Genomic DNA, 15,395 nt, shown 5'->3' with positions numbered 1-15,395 from the left:
TTTCTCATTGTGGGATTGTAATAAAAAACGTCTTGCTGGAATTATTTTATGTAGGAATTTTTTTCTGAATTAAGGAAAGAATTTGTATGGTTCATTGGGCTATCATTTTGGATTATTCTATCCAAAATTGAGGATCTGACTAGGTGTGGACCTCAGTTACGGCCCGCCAATTACCCAGATTTAAATAGTTCAGAATTATTTTTGAATATAGTGAATTCTGTAGACTGTAGAAGAACTGAGAAACCGTATGCAAAGATTACAGAATTAGACCTAACCTAACCTGACTCTATCTATAATCTTTGACCGTATGATAGGTGCTTTATTCAAATAATCAGGAATATTTCTAGAGTGCTCGATGCTCTATACCCAGAGACTTTCCCTTTCTCTATGTAAAAAGGCCTTTCAAATGAGGTATCACTAACCCTATCTTTCTTATTCAAAATTTAGGGGTTGGTGTTCTTACACACTAAGGGTTGAAGCGATATAGTAGTGAGTTTGACCCTAAAAGTTGTCCCCCTCGAAACAAAAATCGAGCATTTTTTCGAAATAAATTTATTGCACCCGTTATCTCGTCTGTTTCGTTTGAAAAAGCCCACCCTATATATTTATGAGGAGAACAGAAGGTTGTACACCTAGTAGGATAAAAGGGAGGCCTTTACAACTTTTGATGCTATCAGCGATTGAGTTTTTTTTTGTCTTATTATTTCTGTTTTAATTTCTTACATCTTTATGATTTTCGTAGATTTTCTTGTATGTATTATTAAGTATAGAAATAATTCCGAAATGATTAATAGAGGTGTTTTTCAAATCGAGAATGTATGGTCAATTATTAGGTACCTAATAACTAAAACATGAATTTATCCAAATAAGCTAGAGAATAATCCAAAATGGTGGAAATAGCTCCATAGATCATACAATAAATTTTCCTACATCAGTTGTTTCATGTGGACTGAGGGAAGAAAATTCTATACTTCTGAATTCCAAGGAAAGTCTCGCAAAAACAGTCAAGAAAAAGAAATAATCTGCAAGACACAACCTGATGAATGTTATTTAACGAACTCAGTTTCGGGGGCAAAGCCTCGTAGTCCCCATCCACACTTATCATCTTTGTGCTCAGTGTGCTCATACCTCGAGAGTTCTACCAAAGAGTATCAAGAGATGATACTCTTTGGTATCAAGAGTTGATACTCTTTGGTTCTTACCTGTTCTACTCTCTATACTGTTATATAGGATGTCCCAGAATTTAAAGGGTTCGAAAACTGCTTCATTCGATCAAACTACTGCATCTTGCCTGTCTGCGAAAGAAGCCAAGCGTAAGTCGAAGAACCGAACCGTTTCCAAAAGTTACACACTCTCGACTATTTGGAACCCGATCGGAAAAATCGAGATTTTCAGCTACGCTTACCTACCAAATATGAATGTTAAGAAATCCACGATCACATCAGAATGATTTCTTCATTCCCTTCCCGCCTGACTTTTCTGATAATTTCAGGAGTTTCATGATCCTAGGAACCTCCGTCGTTTTCTACATGAAATGATTCTGGAAACGTTTTCGAATGACAAGAAAATCATTAAATTCTCCATATCCTGTAGCACAGAGGGTTGGTCAACTTGATAAGACTTAAGTTTATTTACTCCTAATAAGTACTGACGGGACCTTCCGACATCTATCAGTTATAAAATTATCAAAATTTTAAATGAAAAAGTATATGATGGGGCGGCAATAGAAGCATCTGTCTATTCCACAGAACACACTCGTGACTTACGTTATGGTCTATTTCTCGTATTACCATTGAGTATTAAACCCACTGGGTTAATATACCTTTGGGCCATAGATTCCGAGATAATTTCTCTTTGAAATTTTGAGATCACTTCCTTCCATTCACTCAAATCAATAAAGGTCCATTGTGGCACATCACGACTGACCAATCAGAGGCTAGAGGATTTCAGACAGCTATCGTTGACTTTAGGGATCGTATACTACCATTGAACTCTAAAAGAACTGGAAAGGCATCTCGATGCAGGCAAACTGAGGAAGACTGAAAGGGAAGATATAGAGCAATCCATCTCTCTCTCTACGCTCTGTCAATTGGTTTATAACGATGTAAACAAAAACAACTCGGGGCGTTGAAGTGAGACGACTGCTGCGGTGCTGCGTCCGACGTCTGATGCGGTTATTCGATTGGTTGCCGAACCATTAGAAAGAGATGGGTTGCTCTACATCTTCCGTTTCAGTTAGACACACTTTTCGTCGTATTTCGGTACCTAAGAGGCCCTTCCAGTTCCAGAGTTCAATGTAACTGGCCGCTAACCACTGTTTTGAACTTGAATATTTCAGTTTTTTACAAATGTTGGACATGAGACTGCAATAATAAAATTTATAGTACTGAAAGCTGTAATCACCGACCAGCATGAACTGCCTATCATATTCAAAATTTTCATATTTTTCCCTAGAAATGAGACAATTCTCTACTGTTCAAGGGATTGAGTTGAATATCAGTATAAACGAGGTTCAATTTACTGGAAAAAAGTTTCCTAAACAGAGATAATCAGACCTTGAAAGTATTTCTTTTGAAGAGTTGATGGGCCAAATATAGCAATACAATTGGCAAATTTTTATTATTACATTATTTTTTCCAAATAATGTTGAGTTACAGGACCCTATTCTATCTTGCATTCAACACTTGTTCAATATTGAATTGCGCCGTGTGACAATGTTGACTGTTGAGCAGCGACATACAAATATCACTTCGCTTGCCTGTCAGTGCGCCATTGCGTCCATTGCAAAGACGCGAGTTTATACCTTCGGCCCAGTGAATACAACAACAACTGATGCAATTGCGCAGCTTGTAGCACAGTTACATATCTCTGCATAGGCCATACATTCTCGTGGAATTGACAGAATAAATTATGCCAGCACGCTCTTGGAAGTTAAAGGTAACCTCTCAGCGCCACCTGGCAAGTAACGATCCTACTCAATTCCTTTTCCACGATTGCCCTAGATTCTAGAAAGAAGCGTTTTGCAGTCAATACAATTTCTTCAATAACATATAACATGCAAGCAAGTATAAAAGAATTGGAAGAATGGTCAAATATTTCTGGCTTCACATTCTCACTAACTTAGACAAAGGTAATGAAATTCACGAAAAAACATCAGAAACCATGCCACCTAAAGTTCTTCAATACCCCACTACAATGTGTGAACCACCATAAATTTCTCGGAATGATATTTGATTCAAAGTTAACATGGAGTGAACACATAAAGCAACTAAAAACTGAATGTACTAAGCGCCTGAATATTATGAAAGTCTTAGCTAATAACCACTGGGGATCCGACGAAAAAACACTCCTGATTATCTATAGGACACTTTTAAGATCAAAACTGTATCTTTTTTTCTTTAAGTCATTTGTTTTTGGAGATAACTACACGAAATTCGTTTTATAGTCATAATCCTATATATAGTGATCATACTGGTGTACCACTTTTTTGTAATTTAAACCACCCTGTATTTTTAACGGTTTTCGATATTCTTGTAGTCCACCTCTAAATAGTTCTAACCCTGTATATATTATGATTTCTATGGGCTGTACCCACACAGACTCCCACTGGGAAAGGAAACGAAACACATTTTTTGGAAAATTTATGTTTTTTGTGAGATTTGTTGGAATGGATTGGTGAATGAATAAACATTAATCACTTTCTTATTAGTTTTAATAAATATGGTATTTCAAATCAAAAGAAATATTAGGTTTATACAAAACATTAAAATGAGTAAAAATAGAATATAGATATTTACACTAATTTTCTATTTTACAAAATATATCTTTAAATAGACAAACAAAAATGTCCCAATTGAAAATTTTAAGTTAACGAAAATATATTTTACAACGCGAATTATTCAGTTGGAGAACAAAGCTTGAACTTAACCTATCTGAAATATAATAAGATTACTTTTTCAGATCACGTTCCAAACTTGGAATCAACTTGAAGTCAAAAAATGATACTAAATATTTTCAACGACATGGAGCATTATTGGATTTATGTAATATTAAAACAAATCTTATTTTTCAACGGAATTACCAATCGGTAAATATTTCCATTATCTTGAATCTTGACTTGCTTGGATAGAAAATTCTTAGTGAAATTCAGAAGTGTTCACAGAAACTTCAGATTTATATAAAAAATATTAAAAATAAAATAACGATTCCTGAAACCTGAATATACATATAAATTGCAAATTGAGAAAGACAAATAGAAAAAAATCTACCGTCCTTTATAATTATCCATTTTCTACTTCAACAATAATTGAGAATATCGACTATATCCCTCAAAACATCAACATTTTGAAGGAAAAGAGCTAATGTCATAAAACCTAGAATGTAGTTATCTCAATTGAGACATTGTACTATTGGAACACAATTTCCAATCACAATTTCAACTATCTGAAACTATATACAGCGTAAAAAAAGAGTTATTTTAAAATCACATGTTCATTCTATCGTACCATTCATTCCACATTTTTATTTCATCACCCACTACACCCTCGTGCATCTAAAATAAGAAATAAATTACTTAACTATAACCTCAATTCGCCTAGTTTACACTTTTAGTTTATTCTCATTACACAATCGACTCTCTATAATAAGGATTCACCCCTTTGATTGGAATTGGATGAGCTTCTGTGTTGAATACCCACTCATCTAAAGAGATCAGATTATCATCGGAGAATATCAAGTACAAATACTGTAACAAAATATAATATATTAGTGACAACAAATATATTGTTGCATGTATTTAATATGCTCATTTTTTCCCTATCTGTGTAAGGGAAGGGCAAGTCTGAAAACTTTGGCTTCCGAAATCACCGAAATTTTTTTTCATTTTTTATTGTATTTAACAATTTATCCCCACAAGATTACTTACTTTAAGTGTTTCTGCCAAGAAGAAACTTTGCTGAACATCGTCTTGTTGGGGATCTTCTGTATACACATTTTTCAAGCCTGTATATCCCCCATTAACTCTACAGTGTTTTTCCAAAGCCTAAAAAGATAATAAAATTTTCAGTATATTCTGTCATTCCTATAACTGAAGAAGAAAAATACCTGTGCTGCCTCCCACGCCCATTCTCTGTATTTAGGGTCCTTGGTTAATCTATATAAATAAAAATAAGATTCGATCACTTCTGGTCTGAGTATGTAATATTTTTCTGTACTTTTCAGCGCTCTAGCCTCAGCGCCCTCTGTAAATCTGAACGCTTCCGGTCCCAATTTCGTATATGTACGGTCATAGGATTCATGACAAGTATTTGTAATACCTTTACCTACGTCCATATATTTATCTGACATATGATTTTTGAGAGTTTTAGAACCTAAGGCCAGTAATCCACCTAGAAAAATAATTATCACCAGTTAACAAGCTTCGTAGGCAGTTATGTAACAAGGGCTAATCTCCCAACTAATTCAAAGGAAAATCTCAATATGAATATGTTAACGGCGTGCAGACAATTATTGAATTCTGAAAAAGTACACCTCCGGGCAGGATTCGAACCCGCGCCCCTCGAATCCTGCCCGGAGGTGTACTTTTTCAGAATTCAATAATTGTCTGCACACCGTTAATATATTCATATTTAATTTTCAGACATTAACTCCACTTCTCAATTTGAAAATCTCAATATTTTATGCAGGGTAATTTTAAATTATTGTGGACATCGCAGTGGGCGTTGAAATAGTTTCATTTTGCATATGACAAAATGAATGCTGAACCTCACATTATGAATTGCTTCAAGTCTGTCTTGGAGGTCAGTAATGAGACTAGCACTAGAAGAAGCCATCATGTTACACAATTTTATCCGAAAATTCAAAATTCAAACCGTTTCTTTTACCTGAAAAACATGCCAAATGATCCATTTTATGTTCTGGACGGTCAAATTTAAGATCCGCAAAATACATCAATCCGCCAGTAGATGTTTGAAGCATGTGCTTGAAAACACCTTCCATTGCATCATCGAACATCTGACGGACTTCGTTATCTTCCTTGTTCGATTGTATCCACACTTTTAACAAGTACTCGTAGAAGCTGTCACCAAGGGCTCCCATCGACATATGATCTGAAGATGAGATATGGAATTAGCTACCGCTTCAGACAAATAACGATAAAATGAAATAACAGGAAGTATAATAAGATTTATTCAGTTTTTTTCAGACATGCTTAAATGAACATGGTGACTCAAAACGAAAGAAAATGCAGAAACTTTAGATACTTCCCATAATTATATGATTATAAAGCCAAACTTGCCTTTTAAATCCGTTTGTAACAGCCAAGAATTCTCTACAAAATTTTGTGCGTATGTGAAGAATTCACGGCACATGAATTCTCGAGTAAATTCTCTAGAGAATTCTCGGCTGTTGCAAACGGTCGTTACAAATATAGCTAGTTCACGAGTTACAGGGAGTGACATTTAAGTTCTAGGAATGATAGTAAAAATATACCATTATTTGATAGAAGCCTACTTTATATGAAAAAATAAACTAACAGATTCATAATCAATTTCAGTCTTCAGTATTATGACATTAATAAATCACCTGTACTTTTTCATATTATTATTCATCAGAACCACCTACACACTGAACACAGAAGAGAAAAATTCACATAATCTGAATAGTCGCTTCTTTGATAAATCGCCAAAATAATGCTGTATTGAATTGCTTCCAAATTGAATTTTCCTTTCAGCTTCAATAATAAATTTCTAATCCATATTAATCTTTCTCGACAATTCCATATAGGTATGTATCTTCTTCCAATAAGAAATAAAGAATAATTTGGCATTTCTGTTGATTCTCAAATACATATAGTAATAATAAAGGCCTTCATTCAACAACATAAATTATGAAAAAAATCTAAAATTACTACAGATTTTTGAAAGATTCGAGATTCAGCGCACTGGAGTGCACTGTTCAATCTAACCTGAATTCATCCAGAAATCCAGTCGGAAACTGAGGTGGAAAAATAAATGAAAAGAGAAAAAAAAAACAATTTGCTCTCCAACCCAGCAGCAACTTTTCAAGTATATGATATAAAAGCTCAGTTAGTCCTACAGCTATACCACAAATAGAAAATCAATGTATCAAATGTTAATTTGATCACCGAGATCCCATCTGATCACCCATAAGCTTACTAAATATTAAGGCTCTGAAGCAGTTCAAATTCTTCGCTTTTCTGATGTTCATAGGTAAGTCGTTAATCAAATGCGGCATGGTATATGAGAAGGATCTATGAAATATTTCAGTTCTATGCATAGGTGATGTCAGGGTACCCTTGCAGCGAAGGTTGAGATTATGAACATCAGGGCGAAAAGTGATCTTATTAAAGGTATGGAGGAGTTGTGTTTTGGAGAACCTTGTAGAATAATACACTTGAATGTAGTATTTGTCTGTTATTCATATTGAGCCAGTTCGCAAGTTGGAGTGTGTTACTGATTTTATCGAATTTTCTAATACCAAAAATTAAACGAAGACACGAATTCTGTTCTTGTCAACATAGCTCAAACAGGGTACAATGTGTCACCATAGCTCAAACGACAGAGGACAAGAGACTCACAAAGTGATATTTTCATCTTTTTATTCAAGAATTCGCGCTTATTATATATTATCCTCAACATCATATATGCGTTTCGTAGACATGCAGACACATGCTCAGAGAATCTCAAATTTGCATCTATCAACACACCCAAGTTTTTCACACACTCAGATATTTGATGAAACTTCCGATAAATTTGAGGAAGTTCTTCTCCAGAAGATGAAAATTTTGCAGACAATTCTTTTCACTTTCAACGTACCCAAAATTTGTTAAGAATTGGTTATATCAAATTCAGGACAAAATTGGACGAGAGAGTTTTTAAACTATGGTCTATTGAAACTTCTAGTGTCTAGTGAAATTTCAAATCCTTCGAATTTAATTGTTTGGTAAAAATTAAAATTACATTTTTTTGAGAAAAAATCTTTCGACACATTCCTGAACAAAGTATAATATTCTACTCGGATATTATGGCTATTTACGAACTCGTCGGTCCTCTACGTGACTAACAGCCATCATAATAAGCTCGTTGAATAATAAAAATTTTGCGTTTCACAACAAAAAAATCATTCTCACTAATATTCGCATATTATTACTCACGTTGCCCCCATTTTCCAGTTTTTGGGTTGAAGTAATTCGGGTACAATCCATTAGGTTTATCCGTCTTCTGGATAACCTGCCTGATCTTCTCCACTTTACTGCGATAGATGGGATTTCCCGTTACGTCACTCAAATAGCCGAATTCTAGATGAAGGGTTCCGAATTCGGACAGTATACTGGATCCACCACTGGCCCACCCATAGTTCTTGCTCATCTGCAGAAATCAGATTGTTCATTAAATATCCTGCCTGACGAAAGGGAATGTATATTTTTGAGAACGAAAAACTCATCAGTCTCATGCTCCGTTTCACAAAGGTTGATCGGTCAATCAGCACTTGAATGACGGATATATATTGTTCTGTTTTCAATCGATAATCAAAATATCATTCTTGCATTCAGTTATGATATCATCCGTCCATCTAATGATTTTCACTAGAGGACTTCGGTTAAAGTTATTCACACAAAAATTTTGAGGATTTTCCTCCACTGGGAAAGGAAATTTTCAAAATGAATTCATCATCCCAAGTTTCGCGTTATTTCTAAATGTCAGTGAATTTCTTTAAACCAGGTAATTGTGTCCAAATATCTGGATGAAATTTTTGTTAAAATTCCTGTATTCGCAATACCGCAATAATCCATACACATATTCGTCTTTATGCTGAAACTTTGGATATTTGATTTGTGAAAAATACTCGAATGTGTGATGAATTTTCAGAAACGCAGCAGGCAGATTCTCGCGATACCCGAAATCCTAACAGAACAATATGTTTGTATAAAATCTGAAAGTTTTAAAACCGAATATCGACTCTCAAAATTCCATAGCCTACTTGAGAACAGATTTTTCAGACATTTCACATTCTATCTATAAGGTCGTTGTTATTGGTCGTAGAGGATCCCTAAGATAATTCACCCAAATATTATTCCTTTTTCGCAAATTCAGATATGTGTGTAAAATTCAATTTTTTTCGAAAATAATATTTACACTCCAACAGGTGGATAGCATTTTTGAGCGACACTGGTTTAAAGGTTAGAAATTAAAACTGTACAAACAACATAATCTAGTGAGTTATCAAGTTATTTCTCACTGTGACATACGGAAGTACTTATTCCATACCTGCTCTATTTTTATTCACTTGACGTATAAACCCACCTTCAATAGAAAAAAAATTGTAACATTACAAATAACAGATTCAATGAGAAATTTCGATTGAAGAATTGTGCGTTTCTGAATGATGCGTAATGAAACGTAATTTTTTATAATTCTTTTCAAAGCCCCTTTCCAGGCATCCCCATGGGCTATACATTATGAAAATTTGAACAATGAGAATATTCGTCAGTATAACTACTTATCATAAAAATATATCGCCTTCACATGTTGGGGCAGATGAATAATAAATGAAATTCAGGATACATAATTACTGCATTGCTATGGAAATCAACAAATGTTATAGCCTAAATCGAGCTAGCAACCACCATCACTAGGAGTATCAACAGAAAGACCATTTCAACGAGGAAGAGTAAATGGTGAAGGTTTCGGTTCTATTTGACTTCGTCAAAGCAGCAGAATAGTAGTATTTTTTTATTTCTATATAAATGGATGTAGAGAATTAATTTCGATAACTACATATGGCATCTGCCTACTTGATTTTTTCATTAAATTAAAACTACTCTTTTATGTCAAAGAAGTCTTAGTTAGAGTGCCAAAAAGTTGCTTACTATAATTTTCGTCTCCATATTTTATCGTGGAGTAGATGCTGATTATGGTTGTGGTCTTATTAGACCTCATCAATGTATATGAATTAATTTTCGACTATAACATTTAATAGAGAGGAGTCTCGAAAAATGCTTGATTTTTTTGGAAATTAGACTGACTGACTGAAAGAATTTTTGATGCAAAATATAGATTAGGCGGATTTTTTCACCCTGTCATAATGAAATTTCGTAATTGAAAAAACTATTAAAGTGTGACATCAAATTAACGCTATATAACATAGAGAAATAATTGGAAGGGGAAGGGGCTTAAAATAAACAGTAATATTAAGGACATATTTTCTCGTTGAGTATCACAACCTCAAATATACCGCATTCATTGCGATAAATTGTTAATTCAACAAAAATTACTCCAATTACTCACTCCAGTTTTGAAATTCACAATGGCATATGGTATGCCTGTCGGAGTCTGGAAGGCAGGTAAAAGTTTATCTGCAATTTGTTGAGCTTTATCCCTGAACATAACATCCCCTGTTAGAGCGTAGCAAGACAGCAATCCACCTACGAATCTGATATTCGTTTCAAATACTGAAACATCATTGGCCTGAAAAAATATCGAATTTGAGAACGCAGCGAGAAGTTTTTCAGGCGTCCTTACCATTTGATCCAAATTCAGTTCATTGGCCACCCAGTCTCTGGCTTGTTTGAACTCTTTCTCCATGCCCATTATATACAGAGTGTCCAAACCATCAAGTATGGTGGCCCCTAGAGGCATGGTTCCAAATATGCTAGCACTATGTCCACGCTTGCTGATAGGTCTTAGCTCGTTCTTACCCCACGCGTATTTAACATAGTTATCCCATGCATGCTGGGCCATCTGAAAAAAAAAACCAGAATATGCATAAAACAATTCGAATTGATAGAGTAATTGAGGATATATATTTTAATGCGAGGAATATTATTTCATTTATGGAAGTCATTAAAATAAATCATTGCAACCAAATCGCCAACATTAAACGTTCAATTTTGAACGGAGCGGAGTTATCAATCCCTAAAGTTCAATACGATTCCGTGAAAATGGGGACCGGCTTTTCAAGACTGCAGTCAACCAGAGATCGAGCTACTTCCCTGAAAAACAAATAAAGTTGCTATGTTTCATCATTAACTATATATCAATAAAATATTGCCTTTGATAGAGAATTGGACGTAGGTTTCGGGTATAGGCAAACAAGCTGTAGCGAAATAAATCGTTTGTAAATCAGCGTGTTTGCCTATATCCGAAACCTACGTCCAATCATTAACTATCACATATCACAATCCGTACATGATATTTTTTTGTACATTCCCATTCAAATGTCAAACGGGAAGAACTATTTCAATTGAGTTATGTTGATGTTAATTGATAAACATGTACCGAAATTACATGAATGATTCATTTGTTCGAATAGCCACATTATGATTCAACAACCACTGTAACTATTATCAAGGAGAACTTCATCTCATCAATCATATCTTGTAGCACCTAATAGAAAAGTGCTGCTTTTTCGAGAATCTGATCTCAGGTAGCGATTGATTCTACAATTATAAAACCAGTTCAATAAAACTGGTGCCATAAAAGTTGGACGATCTGACCACTGTTGATGCAGTGGTCGATTGAATGCAATGATAATTAAAAGACGGAAAGGCTATCATTTTTATCTGCTTTCTTGTTTTATATTGACGAATAAACCAATGGACAGGAGCAATAACGTTCAACGTGAAATTCGAAGTGACATAGAAGACAGACACTCAGTATTAATGATAAAAATTAGTTCGGTCGGACCGACGCATGCCACCCATCAACAGGTATTACGATCTGAACATAACTAGCCAATTATTTATCGTCGTCAGGACAAAAAGAAGAGAACGTTCCATCGAAAAAGAGGAGATGCTGACCATGGTTTAGATCTCATTTGACCTGGTCAGTGCAACACAACTAGCATTAGCTTCTGAGTATTATTAATTACTAGAGCGCCATCTAGTATGCAACAAGATCCAATTCAATTTCCCCCAGATCGGAACCCAGACAAGGACAATGCCCTGTTAGAAGCGTTATCTTTCATTTATCAGTATTAATGAATTTATTAATTTCTGGGAATATATTTGTTTAAGTCAGGATAAGAAACGAACAGTTTTTCAACCATATCTAGAGTGGCATTTCTGTTATCATCTGTTCTCACAAAAAAGCATGTACGTGATAATAACTCGTCTTTTCTAGTTACAATAGCTTCTTTTGATCCTCAATTACTTCGTGAAGAGCTGCTTCAATTTGTTCATCATGCCTATACTGAAAAGAAGCGAAAAATTTTAACAGCTTATCGAGTTGAACAAATGAAAATACTTTTGATTTGAAATTCTAAAATGCATAGAGAAAATCGGGAAAAATTAAAATACGCTGCAGCATCTTGAGCTTGGATGCTGCTTGAGCTGGACGAAACTTGAAGACGGTGCTAAGTCTACATATGATGCAGAAAAATTGTCTTAACTCCATATTTTCACCTTCTGATGAGAAACCAGTGGAAAAACGGAAATACTCTATGTGAAAATTGACTCGGATTCATTGAACTTCAACTGTTTCAATGCGATAGACAAGTCAGCCTTGGATTATGAAATTGGCGCAAGAAATTCAATTCGTTTAATCCATTGTGTTTAACCTTGTAATCTTTCTCATTTAATTTTCGAGAAATAATATATCCTGAATCAGCTTTGGTTATCCACGACCTTTCAATCCTATTCAGGTAGATATACTGGGAATTCATCCACGAAATTTACTACTAAACTCAACACCTTCAACGACTGAAAATGGGATATAAAAAAAATACCTGCATATCTACGATCTTGGGTTGATAAATATAACACTACTGTACTGTAAGAAAGTTTTACGAACCATTAATGAATCAAATCATAGGGAAATGGATGAGAAGAATGAAAAATAAAGAGAATTGAAGAAAATTTAATAAACCCTAATTGAGACCTAGGCTTGCTCGTAGGATTAAAAAACATGATAAATAAACGCTAATTTCTCATTAAAGTTTAATTTTAATTTCTTATTTTTAAATCATAGAAGAACTCCAACTTTTATATTTCAAATGATAATTGGGAAAATGTGGATCCAATGATCTTCAACCTGTCAACAATTTCATAATTGGTGGATTGTAGTCAGAGCGCCAGATCTCCGAGATACATCGTGAGGGAACTCGTAATTTGAACACAATTTCAACGTAAAACGTCAACTAGAAGTATTGGTTTTGCATAAAAGTGTTCACATTAAAAAACATAATTTATACTTACGTTTTACGAGCATCTAAACTCAAACGTAAAGTGGAATTCATCTCAATATCCATAACAAAAGCTAGAGATATTTTTAGGGTATTGGAAGCTGAACAATTTTTATTTCTAACAATAAGATCAAAATTTGCGCCAAAATTTTCTTAATCTGAGTGGGTAACATGCTCAATTAAAAAATATCATTTCTTTTTATTTGCTCTCTTAATAATAATAAAAGAAATATCAAAATATCTGAAATATTTCAATAGAATAGATATAGTAGACGTTTATTCGTTGATGTTGTAAATATCAAATAATATTTGACACTTGATAAAAATTTTGACATTTCGTAAGTAGAAGTCAAAGATAACCTATATAGTAAATGTTACGTTTAAGTCAGGATTGAATTATGATCACACTCTAACGTTGAGTGATAACGCATCCACAACGTGATTACGTTATTACTCATAAATTTATTGTTTTTAGAAGGAGTTATATTTCAAAAAATGTAAAATGTTGCACTTTGAACACTCATTGTGAAAAACGTATTTATTTTAATTAGCTTTTCACGCTGGACACTTGCATTTGGAAATACTATAAGAGAAGGAAAAGGTAAACCTTCACCCACCTGAAGATGCTAGTGTTATAACGAAACACGTGTATTGGTTAGATGGCTCATGTTAGAGAAAACCACGTGACTGAGATTTTTAGTTTACACGACTCATGAGCTAAAAAGTTTAATATAGAGTGTTATTAGAGCAGTACATACTTCGAGTTTCAAAGAGTCCAGCATGAAAAAGTTTCGAGTTACCTCCAGTATATTCCAGGAAAAACACCTTTCAGAGGATTAAACTTTTTATGTGCTACTTTCGTAAATTCATAATTGGCTATAATGAAGACTTATTCTGGGTATTGAGCAACAGAAATACGTTAAAAATTTAAGAAAACACCCGCTTGAAGTCGGGAACTTTTGCGCGCCTGTTTTAACACTAGGGGGGTCATCCACTCCGATACTGAACTTGTCTAACGCTGTTTAACTATCAGAAAAAATATTTTTCCGATATCACCGAAAATAAAAATCCAATTAGGTCAAAAACTATAACTTGTCTTTGAAATAACGTTTCGAAAGTTTTTGCTAAATATAATCTTCAAGCGAAAAATTATTTCTGGGCTGCATTTTGCATCTTGAACAACAATCCCCATTCTTTGCAACTCTGGTTACCTGATTTAAATTGATTTGGTAGTTGGATCATTATCGATTTCTTCTTTTCAATTTGATTGGATATGTAATTTCGTAAATATTGGAAATATTCTCAGGGAACCAAGCATCGTTGAGCAAGTTCAGTATATGGATGAGTGATCGCTCTAATTATGAATTTCGAATTTGAATAAGCGCAATATTTTTTATTCCACAAGTTCTCAATTGGGAATAAATGGTTGAGATGATTGAAAACATACCGAATTAGTGCAATAGGACTGATATTCTGCGTTTTCCTATTCTTCATACAAAACAACCTACGCAAATTTGGAGCCTAATGAAGCTGGAGAATTTTAAAGGCAGAATTGGTACAATGGTGAACGAGGAATGGAATTAAGGATCTTGGGATGTCCCATTGTTATTTCTCGAGTCGATATGCAAATCGTTCTGGTTGGTATGTTGCGGTCGTGACACCAGTGGCGTAGTGAGCCAAAAATGAAAATTCAACCTATAGTATTCTCAATGTGAGAATGCAGTATTTAAATTTCTAAATTTCCGTAAAAGAAATTACTAGGGCTGTTATTTTCAAAAAAACCCTTCGAAACCACATAACTGCATAAAACTTGATCAAGTTATTGGAATCATATTTGAGAACAATTTATTTTAGGGTGGGTAGGAGAACTAAGACCTGAGAAAGGGACCAATCTAATTGGCAGATGGCGTTGTTGTGAGTTGAGTAGAAAATAACGTGTAACGCATAACAGTTTTCACTATTTTGTAGTACAATGCTCGAAAAGGTCAATTTTCATTCTAAATCACGTAACTTTTCATGCATAGTTGAAGGGTTTGTCATGCACCCCCTATAAGGGGTACTCATTATATTTTATTACAATGAATTGAGTTATTTTGAATAATAACTTTTTTTGCCAGAAATGTAGACAATATATTGCTGAGGTATTGATGGGGATTTTCATCAACCAAGTTAATTATAGGGATGAAATGGTTATA

At 34.2% G+C, this 15,395-nt stretch overlaps 1 protein-coding gene across 2 annotated transcripts in view; it reads right to left on the bottom strand.

The window, feature by feature from the left end:
• Positions 1–4,611: 4,611 nt before the first annotated feature.
• The window catches only part of LOC123315789 (mannosyl-oligosaccharide alpha-1,2-mannosidase IA-like), a 40,881-nt gene continuing 30,097 nt past the window's right edge, over positions 4,612–15,395 (bottom strand). For both annotated transcript variants that reach the window (XM_044901642.1, XM_044901643.1), the window contains exons 2-8: positions 10,542–10,760; positions 10,308–10,487; positions 8,174–8,387; positions 5,883–6,107; positions 5,104–5,387; positions 4,925–5,041; positions 4,612–4,744 (exon numbers count right to left, since the gene is read on the bottom strand). In XM_044901642.1, coding sequence (XP_044757577.1) covers positions 4,622–4,744; positions 4,925–5,041; positions 5,104–5,387; positions 5,883–6,107; positions 8,174–8,387; positions 10,308–10,487; positions 10,542–10,760 — 1,362 coding nt within the window. In that variant the 3' untranslated portion in view covers positions 4,612–4,621. The remainder of the gene's footprint in view (positions 4,745–4,924; positions 5,042–5,103; positions 5,388–5,882; positions 6,108–8,173; positions 8,388–10,307; positions 10,488–10,541; positions 10,761–15,395) is intronic.

The sequence above is a fragment of the Coccinella septempunctata genome, chromosome 6 (assembly GCF_907165205.1).
Source record: "Coccinella septempunctata chromosome 6, icCocSept1.1, whole genome shotgun sequence".
In the NCBI taxonomy this organism is placed as follows: Eukaryota; Metazoa; Arthropoda; class Insecta; order Coleoptera; family Coccinellidae; genus Coccinella; species Coccinella septempunctata.
This window is presented reverse-complemented; position numbering and strand designations above follow the sequence as displayed.